A 26,531-nucleotide genomic window follows, 5' to 3' on the forward strand; every position below is an offset into this window, starting at 1 on the left:
TTTCAGGTTCTTTCATGACATAGGTACCTCATTCAGAATAGCACAACAGCTCAGCCTATAATATCTACCCAGAATCATTGCAAAACCTATGTTTTAAAGGAAGGGCTGACTGACTGAGAAAAATGACTGAATTCAAGGGAGAAATTTGGCATTTTTTTCTGGGAGGTTCAAACCTAATTACTGTAAGAATAATTTAGAATTCTAAGTTGTAAAATTTACAAATTTGCTTGGAGGAAATCTGCTATTTTTCTATACCTAGAAATAATGAGGTTCTCTATCTGTCTATCTATCTATATCTATCTGAAAATGATTGATCAACATATAAATCAATAGCTGCCTGAATCTCAGGGTCATTTGAAATCAAAAGATTAATATTATCATAATAGCAGCTTGGAAATATATAATACAGATTCATTAATCTATTATCAGCATCTCATTGAAATGTTTTTATAATCTTATTTAATGTCTGTACTCACTTAGAGAGCACTCATTTCAACTACAAAATAGGAGTTAGTAGCTTGTGAGTGAAAGAAGACAGACCAGAAAATAAAAACATATTTTATCATTGCACTTGTATATCCACTACCATTGAGTCCATTATGACTGCCAGTGATCCTATATAAGATTTCTGAAAAATAATACACAGAAAACTCATTTCCTTGGAATTAATTCCAACTCAGAGTAACCACAAAAGACAGAGTAGAATTGCTCTTGTGGGCTTCTGAGACTGTCATTCTTTGTGGGAGTAGAAAGTGGTTTTGAACTGCTAACCCGATTGTTAGCAGTCCGATCTGTAACCAATGTTGTTATTAGGACTCATAAGGATTTCTGAAGCTCTATAGATCTTTCTGGGAGAAGAAAGTTTTATTCCTCTCTCCAGGAGCAATTGACGGATTTGAACTTCTAACATTGCAGTTAGAAGTCCAGAACTTCCCTGAATGCAAACTGATCTAGAGTGTTAGACTGCAGATCAATGGTCAAATGGAGATGAGGCAAGGAGCAGAATGCCAGGCTTACAAAGAGGGATCTTCTGAGTGTGATTGATATGTTCACGGTACTGATTGTGATAATATCTTCACAGGTGCATATACATATGCTAAAACATCAAACTACACCTGAAAATTTTCAGTTTATTTTATGCCCATTATACCACAATAAAGTTGTTTTGAAATGTTAGTAGCTTGGGCTTTATATCACCTAAACGCATTACTGAATATTCAATTATCTTCTTAAGAACAATATATGTCTGAAAAGGGATAGATGACTATTACATTTGACCCTCGCATGTGCCAATCATGTCCACTGATTCAGACTGAAGTAGGTACAGCCCAGTTGCTAACTGTTCATAGCTAAGCCCTTGTCAGACATTTCCCTTCGTACACGAGAACTTTGTGGTTCAAGATTACACTGCTTTGAAAGAGGTAGGTCGGAGGATCACACTCAATGACTGGTGAATTAAGAGCAAAAAAAGTCTATGACCTCTTGCCTCACTCAGGAACACTCTGAAAGACCGTCCGGACCTTAAATAGGATGAGCTGAGATTACTCTTATAACTACATTATGACCCTCTTTACAGGTCTGCTGCCTCTACTCCCTCAGCAATGCTCACACAGGCAAAACTCTATCTCACAGGTTGCTTCTTAGAGAACCTGACCTACACAACAACCTCCAACCCAAGCCAAACTCACTCCCCTCAAGCCAATTCCAACACAGCAACAGGGAAGCATTTTCTCTTTGGGTTTCTGAGACTTCACATTTTTATGGGAGTGGTCAACCTCATCTTTCTCCCCCAGAGTAGCTGGTGCTTTCAAATCGCTGACTTGGGCTTAGCAGCTCAGTGTGTTGTCCACTCTGAAACCCAAAACAAAATAAACAACAAGCAAACCAAAAAAGAAACCTTACTTCCATGGAGTTAATTCTGACAACCCTATTGAGTAGGTTAGAATGGCCCCTGTGGGTCTCTGAGACTGTAACTCCTCCTGGGCCTCCATAGGCCTCCATAAAATGTCACCAAATGATGGTGACAAGTTAAGATGAAATAAACAGAAGTACAAACTTGAAGAAACCATTTGAAAATTTACTGAAACTGTATATCAGAATTCATGGAGATGGATTCTATGAAACGGTATCATCACCTTTGGTCACTGCTTCTCCATCTGGTAACCCAATTTATCGGATATAGTACAGGATCCAGGTCTTGAAATAAATCTCAAAAATGATCTAATGAACATTTGTCATTTGATTCAGACTCTATTGCAGAATGTCAAGCGATTGGGGTCCCAGCTATGCTTTGGAAGAAAAACAGTTTTTCAATTTTAGTATAAGAAACAGGCCATTGTTTTTCATCAGTCTTAGTAGCAGCATCCATATTCACTACCATCAAATCCACTCCAACTCATGATAAAGGTATAGGGCAGAACAGATTTGCCCCCGTGGCTTTCCAAGACTATAAATCTTTCTGGAAGCAGAAAGCTCCATTTTTCTCCTGTGGAGAGGCTGATGGTTTTGAACTGCTATCCTTGTGGTTATCAGCCCATCTGCTAACCCACTAAGCCATGAGGGTTCCAGGAGACACATTCACAGTGCTAAAATTATGCTAATGAAAATTACTTTTTAATACTCTGTCAGGAGCTTAGCAAAATCCCGTCTCTGACTTTGTAAATTCAGTTAAAAGACACCACTAACATTTAAGGAATTAAATGGATTCAAGCTTATAGAGTGAGAACTTTTCACTAAATAACAGTATCATGAAAATTTCTTCCTAGAATACTCAGAGAGCAATTTCCATGAAAACCTCAATTGCTTTCCACTGCCTAGAGAAACCCACGCATTACTTTTGAAAAAATAAGAGGAAAAAATCCCCTATAGTGAGACCATTTAGGACACTGAATGCTAAAAAATAACTTTCTGCTGCTGATACCAAAAGATGGAAAAGATGAGGCGGAGGGGGAGGAGGGGGAGGAGGAGGAAACAAAAACATACTTTCATGGACTCAATTAGGACTCATGGCAGCCCTGTCTAGGGTTGCAGACAGCCGTATCTCTCTCCATCGAAGGGGTTGGAGGGTTTTCACTGTAAACCTTGAGGTTAACAACCCAAACAGGGCTAATGATAGTCCCATGAAAACACAGCCTATTAACTATCATAATCAGCCTTTCTATTTATCCACTGTTGCTTAACACTAGATTATTGAATTCTAAAATTGTTTTCCATATTTGGAAACTGAAGCAAGAAATGGACATGATACTCACTTTAAAACTATCCTGATCACTGAATCCAGAAGGCTAGTGCTGTTAGCAGAATGGAATTAAAATTAAAACATAATGTCTATAGGTTTTTTAATTGTAGAAAAACAATGTGTATGTTATAATGGCACCATAATCAACTTTCAGGTTCTGGGTTTACATACTAAAGCAGTGGTTCTCAAACTTCCTAATGCTGTGATCCTTTACTACAGTTCCTCATATTGTGGTGATGCCCCAACCATCAAATGATTTTCATAGCTACTTCATATCAGTAATTTTGCTACTGTTATGAATCTGGCAACCCCTGTGAAAGGGTCATTAGACCCCCCCCAAAGAGGTTGCGACCCACAAGTTGAAAACTGCTATACAATTTGTACTTGTACCTTCTTGTTCCATTACCTTATTAGTAACAGAACATTTTAAAGATATGTATGTTTTGGTTCTTTCCGTTCGCAGACTTTAACCTCAAGGTTTAAACATCATGGGCAGAAAAATTATCATGGAAATTGCTTAGGAAGTATTTTCTGGGATAACAATCCATATATACTATATTTCTTATTATTCAAAAAGTTATTTGCTATACAAGTTTTGGAAAAATATCACATAAATGTCATTCCCTATGACTACACTGACTTGAATCAAACTCACATATAAGAAAACTGAATGTGCCACCATTGGTAAGACTTGGAAGGGCAGTTTTCATTATATATATTTCCTTATTGCGATTACAATAAGGATAAAATAAGGATCAAGAATATGCGTCGGCCTATTCAGAGAAGAAATAATGGTATATATGCTCAAGCCCCTTTGTACCTTTTCTGATAGGTATGTGATATCCAAACCCAAAAGTCTACTGTGCTGCTGGCAGGAACATTAGCCCAAATCCAAATCTCCCCTTATTTGTTGTGCTCTATTTTCTTGCAATGGACAGAATCCTGGTCAAATGGCACTCGAAGTAATCCTTGGGTATTTAAATGAAGTCTACAACTTCATTCCATTCATGACATTTAGACAAGTATTCTTGTTAAAAAACAAGAAAACAAATAAAACCCTTCAAACTCACTGTCAAGTAGTCGATTCTGACTCATAGTGACCTTATAGGACAGGGTAGAATTGCCCCTGTGGGTTTCGGATCCTTTACCTCTTTCTGGGGAATGAAATGCCAGTCTTTCTTCCTGGGAAAAGCTGGTGGTTTTGAACTGCTGACCTTTCCGTTAGCAACCCAAATGCATACTCCAAGTTGGTTGATTCTGACTCATACTGACCCTATACACAACAGAACAAAATACTGTCAAGTCCTGTGTTTTTCTTAAAATTATTAGTATATTTGAGCCCATTGTTGTGGCTATTTCAATTGCTATTCCTTAAATTCCTGGAACCTTTTCAGAGAGACAAGCGGTGGATAAAATGTTTAGCTTTCCGAATTGCATAAACCAAAATATAACACCTTGACACTCCTCTTCCTTCCCAGGAAGGGAAGGGCGTTCACTGCATTTCACTGCTTTTCTACAAACTAAAAATACTTTACACCTTGCTTTTGTTCTATTTTATCTTATTTAATTATAATTTTAAACCACATTCTTCTTTCTCTCATCTTGCCTGGTCTTCTATGTTTCTAATCATTGTATTACTCTTCATGTAACCTCTGGAAAAACAAATCATTTTCATGTGGCAAAGACTTTTGATCAGAAGACAAAATTAGCTAATGAGGAACATGTGTCCTAATTCACCTCTGGAGAACACTTATTTATTCTTGGCTTCTCTATGGATATCCCTTGGAATTGTGTTGGTGATCTTTCCAGATTGCGACTCTGAAAAAGTTGGAACCAGTGGTGAGTCTCTAACTAAGATGGTAAATGGAGCCTGCTGATTTAAGCAAATACCAGAGTCATGAGGGATTCTGTGTTCATAGAAATGTAATAATAATCTTGACATCTCCTTGGCACTAAAAATAATAATTTACAGAAAACTAGGAAAAAACTGGGCGCAAAAAACATTTTCTTAAATGATTCCTCTGAGAAATGCCCTACAATTATTGGGGAGTAGGGATGATAGAAAAATATAAATTCAAGTTTTTTAGGCCAATCTGAGAATTTTCCATAAGCAGGACTATGTTTACGCTCTAATTATTAGTTCTAATTAGGTCTAACTGGTTGAGTCCAATGAATGGAAGGAAGGAAGGAAGGAAGGAAGGAAGGAAGGAAGGAAGGAAGGAAGGAAGGAAGGAAGGAAGGACCAAGCAAGGAAGGAAGGAGGGAAAGAGAAAATGCAGTATGACTAAGTCAATTTTCGAATTGTTAGGAAGACTCGGTGATTCAAAGAAACATGTAATTTGGACAAGTAAACTTAAGTAGAAGATCTAATAAACAAATACGTTCATGAGAAAGTACTAAACAGACACAACCGTACACTCGTGGGCTTTGCAAGTCAATTAAAATAAGTCAGGATCCAGAGATCATCAGGAGTCAAAGAAGTAACACAAAATGGCTCTGGAATAGCTGGGTGTGGAAATGCAGTAAACTTTGTTGAGTAGAATACAATTTATCTCTCCCACTACCCAGTCAAACAACTACTTTTTCAGCAGGTCTCAGTCTGAAAACTTACTTTGCATCAGTGTGGAATTGCAGAGCTCCAAATGGGGCACTGACACCCATACTCTAAGCAGCCATTAAAAGTGACAAATGGAGATTGATATATAAACGTACAGCTGCCTTCTCCTTTTGCTAGAATAACTCCGAGACAACTGTTTTCTTAGTTTCCCCCAATTTCCCGCTGGCATTATGTTCCACACCCTAACTCTGGATGCAGGCTTGATGAGGTACTGTATTGAGGGCTCAGTGTTAGAATGTTTATATTTTGTGTAAGAAGCTGTAGTTTGAGAGCCAGTCAATATAGCTCAGACATAACTACTACCTAGCTGTCCATAAGAGTTTGTATATTGTTGATGCTGGGTAGTTTTTAGTAGCATTTTCAGACTAAGATGGACTAGGAAAACTATTTCTGAAAATTAGCCAATGAAAATCTTGTATATCATGATGGTCCAACCTGCTTCTTATCATTGATATAGCACAGGATTAGAAAGAGCTATTCCACGGTATATATGGTGTTACCACGAGTAAGAACCAACCCACCAGCAAATAGTAAGAAAAAGAACAATAAAATCCTGTTTCTTTCTAGACTCCTAACCTCATGCGACAACCTCCCCAATAATAAACTGTGAACCCAAGTCCTTCTCTCAGAATTTGCTTCTAGAGGAACCTAAGCCAAGATACCTTAACTCCAAGAACTGATATAATTGAGACCAAGTCAATCCTTAACATGGCCACTCTGGGCTTATAAAGCAGAGTCAAGGAAAAGTGCAAATGGAATTGGAAAATCCTTTCATGTTTTCAAAAAGTTTGACTAACTTTTCTTTTTGAAATAGAGAATTAGTGCAATGGAATACAAAATTATTCAACAAATTATGAAATACCTAATATGATTAGGGATCAAATGGTCAGCCATTAAGATTTTCTCATTGTATTATTCATTAACTTGGTATGTGTGTGTGTGTATATATATATGTGTGTGTATATATGTATATACACACACACATATACATACACACACACACACACATATATATATATATATATATATTCTTTTTTTTTTGCATGATGCCTTATACCTGGTGAGGGTCCTTTCTTTTGACTGTAGGCTTGCCACACAGTTTGGTTTAGACATTGATGGAGAATGTAGCGAGAATTCACCAATTTAAACTATGGTTTTAAGAAGTATTATGTGTTCCTTCTTATGCTTCTGAAAGCTTTTGAAGTCTATGAAGTACCCTTCAGGTGGAAGCTCAGACTTATGCATGTGGGTAGGATCTATTGCATCAACTCCCCATATCAAGTTGTCTCTGTTACATAGCCTTACTGCAGCAATGGATGGATAAGGACGGCAGATGTTGGTCTGTACTCAATGAGCCCTTTCCTTGGATCACTGCTCCATGGCACGGCAGTAGGGTAAAGGAAATGAAACACTCATAGGAAAGACTGGTAGCTTCGATGTTCTGATCACGGTGCTACCATATTCTGTATGGCTCCTTTATGTACTCACTCACTCACTGCTCTTAAGTTGACTCTGACTCATGCTGGCTCAGTGCAACAAAGGAGAAGTACCCCTAAAGATTTAGATCTTAACTAAAGGTTTAGGATATAAATTTTTGCAGGAGCCAAAGGCTCCAATGGAGTGGCTGGTGGGTTTGAGCTGCAGATATTGAGGATAGCAGTTCAATGCTTGACCCGTTACACCTCCAGGGAGCCTCTGAGAACTGGTTATCCTTAATGACAGCATGTGTGGGTGTGTGTGATTATCCACGAATTTCTCCAAACAAATGACTCTTTCATTCCCTATTAAGGAGCCTTGGTAGAACAATGATGAAATGGCTAGCTCCTCACTGAGAGTGAACAGTTCAAACTCACTCAGCAGGTCCATGGACTGATGACTGGGTGTTCTTCGTCTGCTTTGGCAAGGATTAAAGCCTGGACACTTGCTCAAGGCAAGTCTATTCTGTGTCCCGCGGCATCAATGAGTCAGAGACCACTTAGCTGCACACTCAACACCAGCAGCAGCACAGTGACCAAGGTACATGAAAGGAAGAAACATGAAATCATTTCAAGAGAAATGAAGTAGTCAGAATTAATCTTTTGTGGGAAAAAAGATGACAGCTTAATTTTAGTCAATATTGGAATTAGCCACATGGTAAGAAGTGTTTTAAATTCCCATATAAACTTTTATTTACTTTAATAAATAACTTCCTACTGTAGAAAAAAGCATGTTATTTTAGGCAGAAATCTCTCAAAAACCAAATCCCTGGCTTGTAATGGGCAGCTTTCCCTTCAGGAAACTGATGTTTTCAAGGTGAATTTGAGACTGTTCATGGATAAACTAAAGCTAATAAGAAAATAATTCTTGTGAAAATTGTCTCACAGGCAAGAATTCAAAATTCACAGAGAGTAAATATATTTTTTAAAGTGCTGAAATTTTGTAATGGAAACAAATTTTCCCCAGAAGTTAAAACAAAGAAACAAGCTACCTTCCATCAGAAAGTTCAATGGGTAATGAACGTTTTATCTATGAGATGCTATTAATATCTCTGAAATTTCATAATTAGAACACATAAAGTCCAATATTATTTTACATGGTACTCAATTTATATGTAAGAATCATGATTTGGCTTTACTACAGCAATATCTAAGTAAATATTGAGGAAGTTTAGCCCATATCAATAATTTGTCAACTGCAATATAGTGGAAATAGACCTCTTCCTAAGCAAATAAATTTTCAAAAATATTAATAATTTTCTAATATTACAGCATGTGCACAGTTTGTCATTTTCCTTTAAAGAGTCATCAATGAAAATTAAGTATGTATTCAGCTGTCACTATGATAAAGTATTTAGATTAAGTGAGACAGAATAATGTGTCATATGTGATATATATGAGATATAAGTATCTTAGCTGCAGAGGAAAGTTCGGCTTCATCTGAGTTACACACAGATATACAAAATATACAATAAGCTTGTGATACCTGTGAGGGATGTACAAAAACTTCCAGGAAACATTTCAAGCCCCAAACACCAAACTCACTGCCATCAAGCCCATTCTGACTCACCGTGACCCTATAAGACAGAGTAGAACTGTCCTAGTGCGTTTCTAAGACTGTAACTCTTTAAAGGCAGTAGAAAGCAAAGTCTGCATTCAAACTGCTGACCTTGGAGGTGGAAACCCAAGGAGTTACCACACACTAACACTAAGGATGGAGCGATTCTTGGAGACCAGTGAAGAATGCCAAGTGGTGATATTTTTGTTGGGTGCTTAACAGTGGGTATTCCTTTGGCTGGTAAAGGAAGAGAAGGGGTTCCTTAAATACTTCAGTCAATTTTTCACAAGTTGGTTTTGTCAAACATCTTATGTTGGCAAAATTCCTATCTCCTTTGGGTCTTTAACATGAACATATGGATGTGGTTGTTAGCTTCCTTTGAATCAGACATTGAGTACCAATGATCCCACTTACAGTGGAAAGTGACTTTTTCCAGTCCTGCACCATCCTCATGATGGGTGGTAAACCAGACTATTAGGATCCATAGTGTTCGTGTTGGCTAATTTTCAATCATAGATTACCAAGCCTTTCTTCCAAGTCATTATTACTCTGCATGCTCTGCTGAAATCTGTTCAGCATCATGGCCACACCCAGGCCTCTACTGACAGATAGGCCATCAGTGTGCATGAGGTGCATTGGTCAGGAATTGAATCCAACTCTCTAGAATGGAAAGAAGAAATTCTACCACCAAACCATTACTATTCCCAACATAATAATACCTAATTCAAAATTTTTTTTAAATACCATGGTTTCAGATACAATGGTTTAAGAAGAGTATCAGGGAGAAGAGTAAAAAGAGATTCAAAAAGTTCCTTGTTAGAAGTTAACTAAGCCCACATGAAAGAAGCACACCAACATGCATAATTCCAGGCCTATACATCATATAATCCAATTCTGAGGAAAGAATAGTATCAGAGCTAAAATTGTGAGATTCTGGTCTGCAGAGGGCTATGGTAGACAGTGAAAGCCCAAAATATATTTGCAGGATCCACACAGGGAAAAAGTGGTGATTGGCCTCTAACCATAATCAAGGGATGGGAATAACCTGATTATCAGACAGAGCCTATGGGAGAGATGACTATAGTAGATTAAAATGGAAAATCTGACTTTAATGGTTAAAAACTTGTCCTTTGATCGTTCTTTTGACATTCTTTGTTCTTGATGTGGTTTTAAATATTGTCTGTGTTTTTTTTTCACATTGGGGTTTATATCTCTTGTATTTTTTCATTTTTGTAGACTTCTTGATACTCGGTTATGTATTTTTCTATGTTTTTTGGTATATGAAAACCAGGATGGGTGAATCTATAGAAAGAATAACTAGAATAAGGGTTTCTGGAAGGTATGGCAGAGAAGGGGGGTAGGGGAAAGTAGGGGCTGATATCAAGGAGTACAAGAAGGAAGGAAATATTTTGAAACACATTGTGGTAGTGAGTACACAACACTGTTTGATATTATTGAATTATGGAATGGTATGATGTCTGTATTAGGTCTTAATAAATTGGTTTGAAAGAAAAAAAAATCCCTTGTGTGTGTATCTTAATCAGTGCCAGCACATGACAACCCTATAGCTTTTTTCAATGGTTTGAAGTATTTAATTATTGTTATATTTAAAGAAATAGAATATGATGATTTTATTTTAATACAGGCAATGTTGAATTAGAATTTTAAAGACTTAAAAATTCTTTTGTTGGGGGCTCTTACAGCTCTTATAACATTCCATACATCAATTTTATTAAGCACATTTGTACTTATGTTGTCATCATCATTTTCCAAACATTTACTTTCTATTTGGGCCTTTGGTATCAGCTCCTCTGTTTTCCTCCCTCCAACCCTATAATTTCTAAGGCTATAAAGTATATGCACATATAGATATGCAATTTACACATATGTAGTAATCCAACCCATGATCTTAAGTTAATTGCAACTCACAGTGACTCTATAGGTTAGAGCAGAACTACTCCTAAAGGTTTCCAAGACTGTAAATCTTTCTCTGCACAGACAGCCTCATCTTTCTCCTACAGAGTGCTTGGTGGGTTTGAACCACAGACTTTTGGTTAGCAGCAAGTGCTTAGACCAATACGCCATCAGTGCTACACTTCTATATGTGTGTATTGCACTCATGTGTGTGTGTATTTCTGTTTCTGTTGATACTGCTCAAAAATAGAGTGTAGAAAAAGGAAACAGAAACACAACCCTTGAGCATAAAGCATTTCTATATTAGATGCACTGGAAGCAGGGTGTGCCACAGAAAAAAGCTTAATCATAGGTACAAACAGAGGCTGTGAGACGTCATTTCTGTGTGGACTTGGAAAATATGTATGCTAAATTTCAACATCGTTGCCTTTAAAAGCAGGTTCTCCTAATGATTAAATGAGAGACATAAAACATGTGCTGAGTGCATATCTGACACATACAAAATGTTATAATAGAGTTATTTCATCATATGCATAGCCCTTCTTTTATGTAGAGAACAAGTGATGTCCAGATAAATCTGTGTGCTCTCAATTTTAAGGATGCCTGAGTCTCTGTGAGTCAGAATAGATTGGCTGACATGGAGTTTGCTTTTTCAGTTCTGTTCTGGTGGCACAATGTTTAAATACTCAATGACTAACCCCCCAATCAACAGTTTGGACCCATCAACTGCTTCCTGGTGGAATGATGCGGCAGTATCTTTCTGCAAAGATTTACAGCCTTTGAAACCTCATGGGGCAGTTCAACTCTGGCCTGTAGCATTATTATGATTTGGAATGAACTTGATAATAGTAGGTTCAGTTTTGGTTTTGGTATTGTTATGATTTTAACTTCTGGGTTAGATCCTCATTTTATTTGAGTTATTCTGGGAGTTAGGAAATTGAAATCACTCTAACTTACCAATGACCCTATTTTATTAAAATATAGGTAAGTTTTAGCCTGGTAGGCAAGGAAGACATGTATGAGTAGACCTTGGAAATCTAGGACAACTTAATTATCCATCTCTCTCCTTGACAAAGCACAGGTTTCATTAGAAAGAGATGGTAAAGTCAGGGAAAAATGACTTTACTGGGAATTGTTTTAGACAATGTGGAAATGTAGGACCAGAGGGCATCAAGGATAATGAAAAGGAACTTATACTTTGATGCCAGGAGGATTCTTGAAGCCAGATTTAAAGTTTTTGTGGGATTCGAGTTCATAAAAATAACAAAGACAGTCTGGGAAGCCTATATTCTTGACATATCAACTCTTTTCATATTTTTGTTAGGCAGGGGAAAGCAAAACATTCTTTTTCTATGTATATGTTGAGGATTGAAAGTTCTCTTACAATTACTCATTCTCTTCTTTCATAACCATACCAGCTTTTCAGCACATATCAGATTCAAGAATGAATGGAAACATTACCCAAAGTTCCTAGTAACTTCCATGTGGTTATATGGCTAACGTATGGCCAATGAAGTTGAAATAGAAATAGCAGTGTCAACACCAGAGAGACTGGCCAAAGATACAATGAGTAAATTCCCTCTGGCATCCCTCCCAAGCTTTTTTCTCTGGTTCTTGGAAAGTGGGGGTGCTTGGGGTTCCACCTGGCAACTTATAGAGGAGGGTCTACCAAACATGGATGCTTTTGATGTTAATTGCCACCTCTTGACAACCTTATAAATAACAGAAGGAAATAGTGCCGTTCCCAAACCATTTTCAGGATCCTTTATGATCAAGTCCAGTGGAGCAGCTGTTACATAAACTACATATACATATAAAGTGCCGTTGATGAGCCACAGGTTCATCTTTCAGCTGAATACAGGTAATACTGTGCTGTTAGGCACGTCTTCCTTGGACTGTTTTCCAGAAGCATATCCCCAGGTCTTCCTCCCTCTTCAGTCTTCTGCGGAAACCTGCCTGCCATGGGGGATCCTACTGCTATGCGAGTAATTGCTAGCGGCATAACTTCCAGCACCATAAAAGATGGCAAACCATGACGCTTTTCTAAAATGAGATCTGCGTGGTGGCCACATAGGCATGGCTGGGTAGAAAGCAACAAGGGTAGCACCAGCTCCTTGCCTTGATTGCCTGCTGCTTGCCTTTACAGGAGAAAGAAGGATTCTTCTGCCCTAAGACCCTCCTACATTGAACTTCTGCTATGCTCAGTCTAAGTCCATCTTGATGGATAGAGCAAAGAGTTACTGAGGTTATTCCACTGAGCAGTTTAGCTTAGTAGTAGTAACTACTTAAAAAAACTCATCTACTTTACAGAAAGAAATAAAACCAAACATATATATTTAAAAGTGAGACATCTGCAACATGACAAAGGTGGGCAAACCAAGAAATGCCCCATGGGTAATGTCTAAAGTGGCATTATCTCCCCAAAGTGGTTAGACCTACAGACATAAAACCCGTTTCTGTGCTATAGCCTTTCCTCTTTGACAAAAAAGAAAATATAAGTTTATTTAGATAACAACCAAGCAAGATGGAGCCCCCTGTATATAAAAAGTATAGCATCAGCTACAGCGAAGAATGGAAATGTGTGTATACAGCTATCCTGGGAAACAAAAATGTTCAATTACTTTGAGAGGCAGATTCAGGATATTGATCTATGCTTAACTCGGGGATTATGTGAATTTTATATTTAGTCAATTTCTTATCCAAAGCAAGTTTGAAACTAACCTCTATGTGAACTGTAAAGATTTATAAGAATCTGAAAATGTGGACGATATAAGGCAAATGATCCTATATGAAATGGCGATCATAAAAAGCAAATCACTCTGCAACTCTTGAGTGCTTTGAAGTAGCAATAGCAGCGTACAGCCGATAAGCTGAGGGGAAGAAACACACATCGATTTAATGCATTTCCCAAAGCCCATTCCTTACCTAACTACCACCGGTCCCCTTTCTTCCACTGGCTGGCCATCTGCTATGAACAACTATTAATTCAGAAGAAATGATAGTGGAAAGTGAACAAGGAAATCTAAAGCAGGGGCTAGTGTAGGCATTTAGTTCAAATGGGAAACTGACCTGAGAGGTTTCATCACATTTTTAATTGTTATTTTTTAAATAAAACTAAAGTTTGAAGAGTTATAATTTTGAGATAATAATATTGTTTGTTGGCATTTGGCTTGTTTTAATGCATCAGTTAGATAATCAATATGTTAAAATGATAGGATTCTTAATAGCCACTATATAAGATTAATCATTTGCAGTTTAAAGCTTTGCCTCTGGTGGTAAAGTCTGCATGTAATGGGCTCTGACAGTGAAATCGTGCACTTCATTCTGAGCTGCTGAGGAGAAACAAAGGCTGCTCTATTTGGCTCACAATCTGCTCTCTCAGTGGTGTGCAGAATGCAATGGCTGGCCAGTGAGCGATATTCACAATAGTTAGGGATTAGGTTAGATTATACAGTGCTGGGGCAGAAGTCCAAGCACTACAATAGAGCAGCCTGAAATTGAAGGTATGGTCCAAGAGGAAGGGGGCCCCCAAATGTGACACACTCAAGGGAACTCAGATCTGGCTGAGAAGCAATTATACAGGGCAAGTTTGGTGCCAGGATAACACAGGAAATAAAGACAGGTTATGAAGACATTTCAACCCTTTTTTAAAAGCATGAGAGGGTTTCTTTCTGGCATATGTGATATGTTGGAAATTATCTCATTACAGTTTTCATCAGCATCACTATAATCATCAAATTGTGTTTATTGCCCCTGCGTGCTGTTCTGGGTATTGGACAAGAAAGCAAAATTGAAATGGTTTCAGATGTCCAGAAACCAATAAGATAAATCAGACAAATCCATGTAGATGACTGTAGGAGTATAGTTAGTGAACATGGTATTTGACTGGTGCTAACCCTGAAAGCTAAGGATACACTTGTAAGTATTTAGGTGAATTGGTGGGTTTATATTTGTATCTTATGTATAAGCATATTTCCTGTTATGTCCACAGAATAAATGCATTAAGCTTTTGCTTACATAAAGAGCTATAAGAAATATCACTCTTTAACAACTATAACAAAATAAACTATTATATGAAATGAATAACTTAATATTGATCTTCAAGGTGATCTTGACAGTGAGTTCCAAATAAACCAGCCTTTCCCAAATACTGGCCTCCAAAGTGAGCATATAAATCGGGATGTCACTTCTTCCTTCATCTAAACAAATCTTCCTCCATGTAATCCAATTTATGTCACCTTCCATAATCCATTGCACAAGAATTCAGGAAAGGCATGCAGGTAACTTTCCTGTATTCAGGATATTTTCCCTCTTATCTTTTAATTCTGAAGTCTACCAAGCTCAGAAACCAATAGTAGAATTATGCATTGGCACATATACATACACCTGGGAAAAAATGAGGATCCAGTCATGCATGAACATCTTCCAATTTAGTAGGGACTAATGCTAAAACAGCACTGTTAATCTTTCCTGGGGTGCCATCCTCCCGTATGTGCTTCTCATGTATCTTCTCAACTATATATGGCAATGTGACAAATAGAAGAGTCTGCTTAATGCTGCTATAACTGAATGTCTCATTTAGGAACAAACAATTCTGGAAAAGTTCCCAGATTATACATCTGTCCCTCTAGCTTCCACTTTAGAGGATAAAATTGTATGGCGATGACATACGGATTAGTATATTATTCTTTCCCTCTGTGGGTAGTGTGGGGTTATTTCCCTCACTCTGCCAGGAAAGAAAAATATTTTGTGTCTGTCTCAGTAGAAAATGTACAACTGCAACATCACATATTTATAAGGTTGTATTAGAAGTGGGCTTGTAGTGTTGCATGTATGGTCCTTATTTTCTGAATACAGAGATGATGACGTATCTTCTCTTCATGATAAAGTTCTTTGCTTTCTTTTCCTGTTCTCTCCCTAAGTTCATGCTGCACCAATAGCAGCAAGATCCTGTGGTGGCTTCAATGCTGTGAACGTGGTACTCATTCAATTGAACAATGGAGAAAGTCTTAGGGAAGAAGCCCCCAGCTCACCCACCATGAGCATCCTGTTTACATGAGGAAGGGTGGTCCCAGAGTGATGGTGGGGAATTCAGAAAAGACCCTCTCCAGAGAAATGGTGCCCCCTGAACTATATGAGTTAATGATAAAATGTTCATGGTGAAATATTTCAAATACAATAAGATAATATGTTTCTGAGTCCTCTTTTTGGCTGTTTTTGTTTTTAAATTCAGAGAGTAGGTCCTTTGTATCCTTTAGCGTTATCACTGGGTGGTGTAAATGGGTGAAATGCTCAGCTGCTAAATGAAAGTTTGATGACTCAACATCACCAAGTAGAACATCAGAAGAAAGGCCTGGTGATCTTCCCTAAACTACACCATGGAAAATTCTATGGAGCATAGGTCTACTAGGTGACACCTGGGATCACCATAGGACACAATCAACTTGACAGCCACAACTGGTCATACTTTTAAAATATGGATTTACTATTTATAACAAGTATGCATTTTCCCAGTATAGCACCAACGCACACAACCGTACAGATGGCAAGTATACAGTTCCATGACACATATTTAGATAAATATACTAATATCATTAACACCCAAATCATGAAACAAAAAGAGTAGCAAAACCATGTTCCTGACTCCCATCCTTTACTGCTTGTATTATGTTAGAATGTCTTTTTTTGCTTATTTTTGTAAACTTCAGGTCGAAGAGCACTCAGCTCCACTTCAGTAGGTCAACAAGCCCAACTTCCCTGATTACATTCCCAGAAGCACAGCACTCTGCAAGCCAGAATCCTGCACAAAAGCACTCAGCTTTACTTGCTTGATAGGTTGGGAAGTCCATCACCTGTACCATGCTCTGGCTCCTGCTTCTTTTTCTTTTCCTTTTCCAAAACCATTTATTAGGAGTTAATACAGTTATTACATTACTCCATTTTTCAATTACATCAAGGAGTGTTGTACAATTGCTACCACACACTGTTTCAAAACGTATTTTCCTTCCTGAGCTCCTTAATATCAGCTTCCTTTTACTCTGCCACCCCCTGCTGTAACCGTGTCCCCCAAAAAACCAACAACAAATAAACCCTTATTCTACTTGCTCTCCCTAGCCTACATCGGCCCAATATTCCTCTCTCAAAAGGGATTTAATATTTTAGTATCAGGGACTACTCAATAACAATATTAACAGAATAGTGTTATGCCCCAAGTGGACAAGCGATAAGACTCTCTACTATAAATTAACAAGGGGAGTTTTAAAGAGAGACAATGGCATATTAAAAAAAAACTTAAAATATATTAAAAAAACAAAAAAATGCAGATCTAGGAATGAGTTTAGGGCTCGCACTAAATCCTAGCTCCACCTTAAGAACAATTAGTTCTTACATCATGACCCTGCTGGTGGTAGAGCAAAAGGTGTTGAAGAGATCAGGTGGTGACCAACTATCAAAATAGCACCTGGGGTTTTAAAGGCTTGTTTCCATACAATCAGCCTTCTAAGTGAGATGTCAACTAAGCCCACATGGAAGAAGCACACCATCATCAGTAACCATAATCCAAAATTGAAGAAGGGAATAGTATCAGAGCCTAAATTGTGAGAATCTGGTTTGCAGAAGGGTATGGATGACAGTGGAAGCCCAAGATACATTTGTGGGATCGACATAGGAAAGACGCCCCCAGTGATTCCCCTCTGTCCATAATAGAGGGGTAGGGGGGAAATGGGTGTAAACAGAGTGCATTGGAGAGATGACTGAAAGATCCAAAGGATAAACCTGACTCGAATGGTTAAAACCTTGTCAACTGATCTCCTCACTGATGCACGTTAGGACTGATCTGGTTTTCAACAGTTTCTGCAGTTTTCATTTGTTTGCTCATATTGGGATTTATCTCAGATGTATTATGTCATTGGGGGTCACACTCTTGAATTTTTGTTAGATGTTTTTCTTACATGAAACCCAAGATGGATGAATCTATAGGGAGAACAAAATATCTTCTATTTTTTTTAATACCCTTGGTCACAGCATTTGATTTTGAAATACCTTTACACTGCTTTCCCATTAAGTTTTTTCCCTTGTTTTAGAAATTCCATATTACAGAAATCATTAGTTTTGTTCTCATGCCTTCTTTAGATCAGATCTAAAGCTCATGATCACCTTGGATTAGACATCTCATCTGGATGAGTAAACTATCCCAAAATATATGGCCAAATGGAATTCCCAAAAGGAATGCTGGTTTTGGAGAAATAACTTTTTAGAAGATCAGAATTTTGCTGTTACACAATAATGCCATCTGATGGCTGTACAGCAATTTGTAGTCTAGGAACTGCTTTCGATTTCATGAGCTTCTCCAAACTGCCCCAGGCTCTGAAGCTTGAGGAAGAACTGCTTCAAAGTCCTCTAATTCATTAAGGGTTTCAGAGATAGTAAAGATGCTATCAGGAGGGAAGTAAGACAACCGCACAATGCCCAGCACTTAGTAAGCCTCCCTAAGTGTTTGTGGAAAGACAAGACAAATCCTATTTCTCACATAGAAGGCACTGGCATTGCTAAGGGGCCAGGGGTGGTTGACCGTGCAGATAACCCTTGCCTACACTCCACAGGGAACGACACCTTGCAGATTTTCTACACCATTTTTGTGGACCTTACCGCAGAAAGTTTTTTTTGTAGAAATACCTCCACAGTTAGTTCTAATCACAATCCCCCCACCCTCCAGAGGCCCATCTTACATGTATCCAAGTGCCTATTAAGCTAAAACCTTATGATATTTTTTTCTTTCTGAAACTTCTAATGAGTTCAGAGGTCAGTAATTCAAAACCACCCGCACTCCAAGGGGAAAAGATGGGGCTTTCTATTGCCAGGAAGAGTGACAGTCTGGGAAACTCTCAGGGACAGTTGTACTCTGTCCTACAGGGTTGCTAAGAGGATGCATTGACTTGCTGTCGGTGAGAACCCAATTACAAAACCTATTGGAGTCACATGGTTTTATCTACTAGTCGACAGGAAAGTTCTTTCTGGTGCTACTGGTATAATTATTGTCCTTGGCTTTGTTAAATGTTCTGGTGTTTTAGCTGCAGCATTGGGGTAATGAGTAGTTGTGAACTTATATAAATTACTTTTCGTTTGTTTGTTTAGAATAAAGTAGTAACGAAAGGAGAAGGAGCAGCATGTTTGAAAGGCTTTCTCTCCGTTCACTGGTAGCGCTGTAATTCAATGTAGAAAGATTTGAAGCAAGAGTTTTGTTAATATCCATAAGGTCTGAGAGATATTACATTTAAGCAATTTACAACTATATCACTGTATTACACCATGCTTACAATGGACTATAAATATGACAAGGAATGCTGAGTGCTTTGCTGTGGGAGGAGGTGCCCTGGTGGTGCAGTGAGTCACACGCTGGGCTGCTCATGGAATTGCTAGGGGTATGCATCCACCAGGCGCCCAGATGGAGAAAGATGAGGCTGTCTGCTTCGGTAAAGATCTGCAGTACTGAAAACCCTAGGGAACAGTTCAACTTTTATGCTGTGGGATCACTGTGAGTCAGAATTGACTAGGTGGTGATTGATTGAAATGGTGTGGTGGGAGGTTCATGGGTGCGTGGCACCACGTGGTAAACAGTGGAGGAGACTAACCTAGTGACACCATTGACTCCAGGTAGCACCTAAGCTCGGGCTCTCTTTGCGTTCCCGCTTCCGCTTGAGTACGGGCTATGATCAGGAAGTATATACTGTGGCTTGGCAATACATGCTGCAACATGGATCAACAGTGACCACATTGTGCTGGCACAGTAAGTCAGTCACACAAGGAGGAATCATGTATAATCCCAATTATACGAAATATCTGGAATAGTTGAATGCTTAGAGAACCAAAGTAAGCAAGGCGATAGCAGGGACAGGAAGGAAGGAAAAGAGGGAGTCATTGTCTATGGCGTGCTGACCTTCCAGTCAGAGTCACGGAAATATTTAAAAATGCCTAGTGGTGATGGTGGCACACTGAAAGGAAAGTAATTCATGCCACTGAATTGTACATATAAAATGATTCAAATGGCAACACACATGTAGATACATGTGTGTATAACATTCTAAAAAGAAATAGATTAAAACAAAAGCTTTCTCAGTAATAGTAAATGTAAATTTATCACAATGCTAAATATCTAACCTATCTAACACAATGCTAAATGTCTAAATATCTAACATTCATATAGATCCATTATATACATGTGATATAGTTCAGAGACATACAGATTTTATTCTTACTCTGATTACTGACCAAGGAAAATCTATATGGGAAAGAACCATGTTTTTGTATTTTTACCACATAACATTGCGGAGCAAAAAACCCCCAGAAACCAAAGTAAACTCAGTATCATCTAGTCAATTTCCATTCATAGAGACTTTACAGGACAGAGCAGAATTACCCCTGTAGGTTCTGAGACTACAGCTCCTTACAGGAGTAGAAAGCCTGGTCTTTCTCCCTTGGAGCAGCTGATGATTTGGAACTGCTGACCTTGAGTTTAGCAATCCCATGCATAACCCACTATACAGCCAGGTCTCCCACTTTGCTGATATACATGTTAAAAGCCTATCTGAGGGAAGACAATGTATGGTAACTGGTTTATAAGATAATTGGTGTGAACTTATAAATCAATTTGACTTTTCATTATCTACTTTTCCTCACCTGAACAGTAATGCCTCATTTACATTATGATATTTAATGAAGGGGATTTTTGCTGTTATGGCATTCATGAGTTTGGTGATTAATAATGGGCTCAGTAGCTATGTCTGAAGAACACAAAGAGGCTAATGTATTAGTCTCAAATTTTTAAATTAATTTTGAATAAAAAATATAAAGCTATTACAGTTAAACTTTGAGGGGAAAATAAATATGTAGATATTTTAGTATATACAAGTCACTTCACATTTTTAGGATATAGTTTTCTCCCTTACAAAGTGATGAAACTGAACCAGAAGCATAAAGGTGTTTCCTACCTGGAAAAATATTTTCTTTCTACTTGAGCCCTTGGTATCAGCTCCTCATTTTTTCCCTCCTTTCTCCAACCTCCCTCCCTCATGAACACTGGATATTTTATAAAGTATCATTATTTTCATATCTTACACCGACCGCTGTCTCCCTTCACCCATGTGTCTGTGGTTTGTCCCCTTGAGAGGGGGTTATATGTCGATCATTGTGATCAGTTCCACCTTTCTCCCCACACCTTCCCCCTACCTTCATGATATTGCTACTCCCATAGTTGTTCCTGAGGGGTTTATCTGTCCTTGATTTCCTGTGTTGAGAACTCTTATCTGTACCAGCTTTTCTGTTGGGTTTTCAACAAAAATTCATTGAACGATTTAATAAACCTAACTTGAGATTAAAAGAAAATATTTTGAACCCATAAGAAGGGCTAGATTGATTTTATATATATTATGATCGATGCATGATGGTATCAGATCTTACCAGAATAATCCTGAAACAAATGATTTCAAAAATCAATGGCTTAAAATAATAAGCATTTATTGTTGTTCTCATGGTTCTTGCTCTAATCTAGTTGGATTTGTAAAGCAGAATTGGGATCATGATAGTGGGGGAGGGGGGGACAGGAAGCAATAAAGAACTGGAGGAATGTTACATGTTTCCTTGGAGCTATACTGTACCCTGGCTGACTCATCCTTTCTTTGTGACCCTTCTGTGAGGAGATGTCCAATTGTCTACAGATGGGCTTTGGGTCTCTACTCCGCCACCCCTGTCCCACCCCCATCCCTACCCCTCATTTTCATCGATAGTTTGTTCTTGTTCTTCTGATGCCTGATACCTGATCCCTGATCCCATCGACACTTCATGATTACACGGGCTGGGGTGCTTCTTTAACATGGGTTTGGTTGTTTCCCAGCTACCTGGGCACTTGTTTATCTTCAAGGTTTTAAGACTCCTGGTGATATATCTTCTGATAGCTGGGCACCATCAGCTTTCTTCACCACATTTACTTATGTACCCTTTTTGTCTTGAGTGATGGCAGGAAGGTGAGCATCACAGAATGCCAGGTTATTAGAACAAAGTGTTCTAGTATTGAGGGAGTAGTTGAGTAGAGGCCCAATGTTCATCTGCTACCTTAATATTTGACATATAATATAAATACATAGATTTATGTACCTATTGTTATATATAAATATATTTACATAAGGACATGCCTATATTTAGACCTGTATAAATGTTCGTTGCCTCCTAGTATTTTCCTCAATTTCCTTTTACTTGTTTCTTGTCCCAGTATTATTTTTGACCTTTATTCATGTTTCATTAATTCCCCCTGATTTTGTTGCACTGTGATGGCTTCTACATCATTGGCAAAGCCTAAAACATTTACTATTCATTCCTTTCCAGGAAAAAGAAAAATTCAGGTCCTGTCATATCCAATCTCACTGCCATTGAGTCAATGCTAACTCATAGCGAACACCTATGGTTTTCCGAGTCTCTAACTGTTTATGGAAGTACGAAGCCAGCCTTTTTGGTTCTTCTGTCAAGGGCCTTGATTCTAGAATGACTGGCAAGAAGAGAAGTGATAATGTAGCCAAATATTAACACCCATGGCAGGAAATAATATCCATTTACTTTGGTGCAACAAAACATGCCAACTGGGCAGAAATTGATAAGCTACAGCTGGCCACTAGATAACATCATGACAAACAGAGAGAAGAGTGAAATTAATAAGGATTTCACTTTGTTCAATACTCATGGAAGCAGCTGACAAGAAATTAAACAACATATTACATAGCGGTTGCCATGACAGCAGTTTATAATTCTGATCCACCTTGTGGCTTGAGGCTGGACATGATTTTGCATGCCTACCCCAGTATTCTATACTCTGTGTTTCAGTAAATAAATAAAGCCTGGCTATCAGACTTCCTCACTGATTCTATAATGTGCTTGATATTCTTGTAGCCAATAATATATTTCTGTCTAAGTTAGCTAAAGTCATTTTAAATTGCAACTCAAACCATGAATGGTCACTAAGACTGACTATAGTTCTCTGATTCATTTTTCCAGGGATCCTCTTCTCCCCTTCTGGCAAAGCCTGTATCTTTCAATCAACGTTTTTCTGGCTCAATGTTCATTTTTCCTTCCCATACTGAGAGCTTCTTGAAAGAAAGCATTGAATCTAATTCAGCTCTCCATCCATACTCAGAACAATTTTAAAGAATGAAGTAACAGGCACAAAGACTATCTGAGCCACAGATCGCCGTGTTTATCATGACAACTGCTGATCATGATTCAGTATTTATGATGGATAAGACATTCACTAAGCGTGCCACATGAAGTGTTCAATGTATACTCATGACAGGGCAGCCTTATAATATAGGTCCTATCTGTACTCCATTGTATAGCAGAGTGGAGCGCTGAAAAAAAGAAACTTGCCAGGTTCACACAGGTAGTTGGCAGCAGAGCTAGGGCTCCAAAAGACTGGCCTCCATAGTCTGTTCTCAGAACCATGTACTAAAAAGAGTTTTGTTTTTATCTCTCAAAAAAACGAGGCTATATTTTCTAGGCTATTTGTAGCAATACGCAACCCATTTCTAGAGGTCAAGTTGAGTAAAGTTATGCAGTCTCTGAATAAGGGAGGAGTTAGAGATATGCTATTCTTTAAAAAAGTAAGAATGGCTTTAGTTGTAAGTAAGATTGAGCCACTCGCTCCACTGAATCCTATCTCTGCTTCCTATAGCGTCTAAGGACAATGACCTAAGGAGGAACAGGTTGCATGACCAGTGGGAAAGGAACACCTAGCCCATTATGGGATGGTAGCTTATAATTAGAGCAGGGGATAAGTCTCAACAAGCAGAGAGGTCGACCTCTATTTTACTGAAAGAGTGGTAGGTGCCTATAGAAGCCAAGTAATCACTGGCTATTCCACAAGCATCTGCACTCGGTACGGGACATTCTGGATATCTTGCATGGCTGGAAGAAAAGGAGCCAACAGCATCCTGACAGTGGAATGAGCACCGCAAAACGGGGTAAAGGAACAGATTGCATTGGAGTAGCCCACAGGCCAACTTAGCATGGAGGAACAAGAGAGGATGCACCTTACTGGCAGTACACATTTCTGCTCATCTTTTGTGGAACCTGGAACTGTGGTGACATAGTGGGTTACAATTGGGGCTGCTAACCACAAGGTCAGCAGTTTGAAACCAAAAGCTACTCTGCTGGAACAAAATGAGGCTTTTTACTCCCATAAAGAGCTACAGTCTCAGCAATCCACAAGGGCATTTCCACCTTGCCCTATAGTGTTACTTTGAGTCAGGATTGACTTTATGGCAAGGAGGTTTCCTATAATTTCCTGTAATTATTTAACAAATGATTTGATTTTCTCTGAGAATAATAAAGACTGACTTAAGACCCAGAAACTTTAATCTCTTAGAGAATATTATGATTTTTAACTTCATATGTAAAGGAAAAGAAAAATTTACTTTCTTGTGTTGTGAGGCCAATGACTGTGTGTGAATTCTTTTCAAAAAAAAATATAACATCCAAGATGCTAAATATTTTAATTAAAGTATTAAGAAGTTATTTTAAATTCAAAAGTATTCACACAAGAAACAAAACAACTTCCTTTAAGTTATAAATAACAGTAGAAAATGAAGTTTTCTTTGATGTTGCCATTTTCAAACATCTCAATAGGCATGCCAGACTTTAAACATAAAGGACACAGATGTGACTAACGATTGGTAAAGAAATTTATTTTTAAATTGGATAGTTTTTAACCACTCCAAATAAATGATCCACAATGATTAACATTACGTGAAATTACAAGAGATGATATAGTATTCCAACATAATGCTAATTTCAATACAGCATAACTTCTAGAATTCACCTCATTCTACTGAACTAAATTTTCATCATTGTTTACCATTACTCCATTTACCTTTTTACAATGAGGAAGATACTGTTTTTTCTCTTCTCTCTTCTCCCTCTCTCTCTGTCTGTACAATAATGTAAGATGAAAGAAAATGCTACCTACCCTTGCCGGTCCTTGTACATCTGGTTAACTTTCCCCCACCGGAAATCAAGCCGGGCTAGTGCTTCCTGTAGCTTTGCTCTTTCAGCAGGTGTGGCACTTTGAGATGCTGGCGTCTTCTTTTTGTGAATGAAGTCAATCCGACCTGAGATTTGCTGTAGATTGTCTTTTATATTCTGTAATATTGAAAAGTGTCAAACAAATTGGAAATGGATCAGCTGACAATGAAAATAAAGATGAAACCATAAAAACGTATAGAAGTAACAAATGATTGAATCATAATAATTCAACAGATCATGTCAAGTTTCCCGATGATTTCAATATGGCCAAGTCCAATAGTCAGTCCATAGTTGTCATTTCAAAACAAATGATCACTGCCTTCATCTTAAGACATGTTTCCTCTTCCATTTGGCTTTTGTAAGCGTAGCTCTTGTGCCTTTTTTTCCACCTTATACCTACACTTCGCAGGCTCCTTTTCTGTTGATTCTCCACTTACTAATTTCTTTTTGGACACCTCTGGCTCAGTCTTGGGACTTCTCTCTATCTCTGCATATACCCCCCTCCCACTCAGATTCATCTAGTGTTCATTTGACAATGAGTCTTCAAGTTTTATCTTCAGTTAGGACCTTTCCCTTGGACTCCCGATCCCCAAATCTAACAACAATCTCGACACGTGAAAGTCTCATGAGCATTTAAAACTTAATGTGGCCCAATATTCTAAATGTCACCCACTAATCTTGCTCCTCCATAATTTTTATCATTTCAGGGAATGACATAGTAAGTTACTTCAGCTACATTGAATCGCTTTGAGTACACAATAGAAAATAGCACAAAACTACATTGCCAGCAAGAGGGAGATGGAGGAAAATGATGAGAACAAGGCGAAGAATGGTTTGTTTGGTGAATTGTTGAATGTAAAAACTGATGACTTGTTCTGTAAATCTCCACCTAATTCATAATAAAATGTTTTGTTTTGTCTTTTAAATGCAGCCTAGTAAGCCCAATGGGCCAGTTCTACTCAGTCACATGGAATTTCTATGAGTTAAAATTTGACTGAATAGAACCTAATAAAAATGATGACGCATAATAGTTTGCTTTATTGGACATCAGGCACTTACTCAAGAAAATCCACTACTAAAAAATCCAAACTAAATCAAATTTTCAAACTTTTTAAAGATTGGATGGGTCTGTAACTATTACTAATATTTTAAAAGTCAATTAATTCAAATATGCTCATTATATTAATTCTTTTATTTGCCTGGTTACATTCAACTATCTTCTGAGGATTCTCATATTGGAGTTTGGAATGGATTGATATTCAGGACAGTCCTACGGACTGGAGGCAGTCTTTTCCTGGTAATATGGACTGACGTGGCTTCTTTGCTGCCTCTGTACCTCATCTAACCTGATCAGCATGATTTCACAAGCACTTGGTTTGGTTCAGCTCCTGATGTGTTAAGTCCTAGAACCCATCTTAGTTTGGATGCTAGTCCATAGGCATGGATTCCTAACGTTAACAAATTTTCTACTTAATTCCACATCATCAGCTGGCTGATTCTGATGATGCAAAGTCACATTGGGTCAATGAGCCACATTACTCAGTGCATTGGGCCCCCAAATACTTAAAATGCATTACTGTAGCCTCCCACGAGGAGAAGATTCAAGAATAGGGAACGATAATCTTCCATACTAGCACCAAAGCTTCCTAGTTTTTATTGTTATGAATC

The 26,531-nt window shown here is 38.1% G+C and overlaps 1 protein-coding gene across 1 annotated transcript in view; it reads right to left on the reverse strand.

Annotated features, from left to right (window-relative positions):
* LOC142433258 (dystrophin-like) overlaps nt 1–26,531 on the reverse strand; it is a 91,904-nt gene that overhangs the window by 48,399 nt on the left and 16,974 nt on the right. The window contains exon 2 of the mRNA XM_075538339.1: nt 24,808–24,980. Within this exon, the coding sequence (XP_075394454.1) occupies nt 24,808–24,980 (173 nt within the window). The remainder of the gene's footprint in view (nt 1–24,807; nt 24,981–26,531) is intronic.

The sequence above is a fragment of the Tenrec ecaudatus genome, chromosome X (assembly GCF_050624435.1).
Source record: "Tenrec ecaudatus isolate mTenEca1 chromosome X, mTenEca1.hap1, whole genome shotgun sequence".
Lineage (NCBI taxonomy): Eukaryota > Metazoa > Chordata > Mammalia > Afrosoricida > Tenrecidae > Tenrec > Tenrec ecaudatus.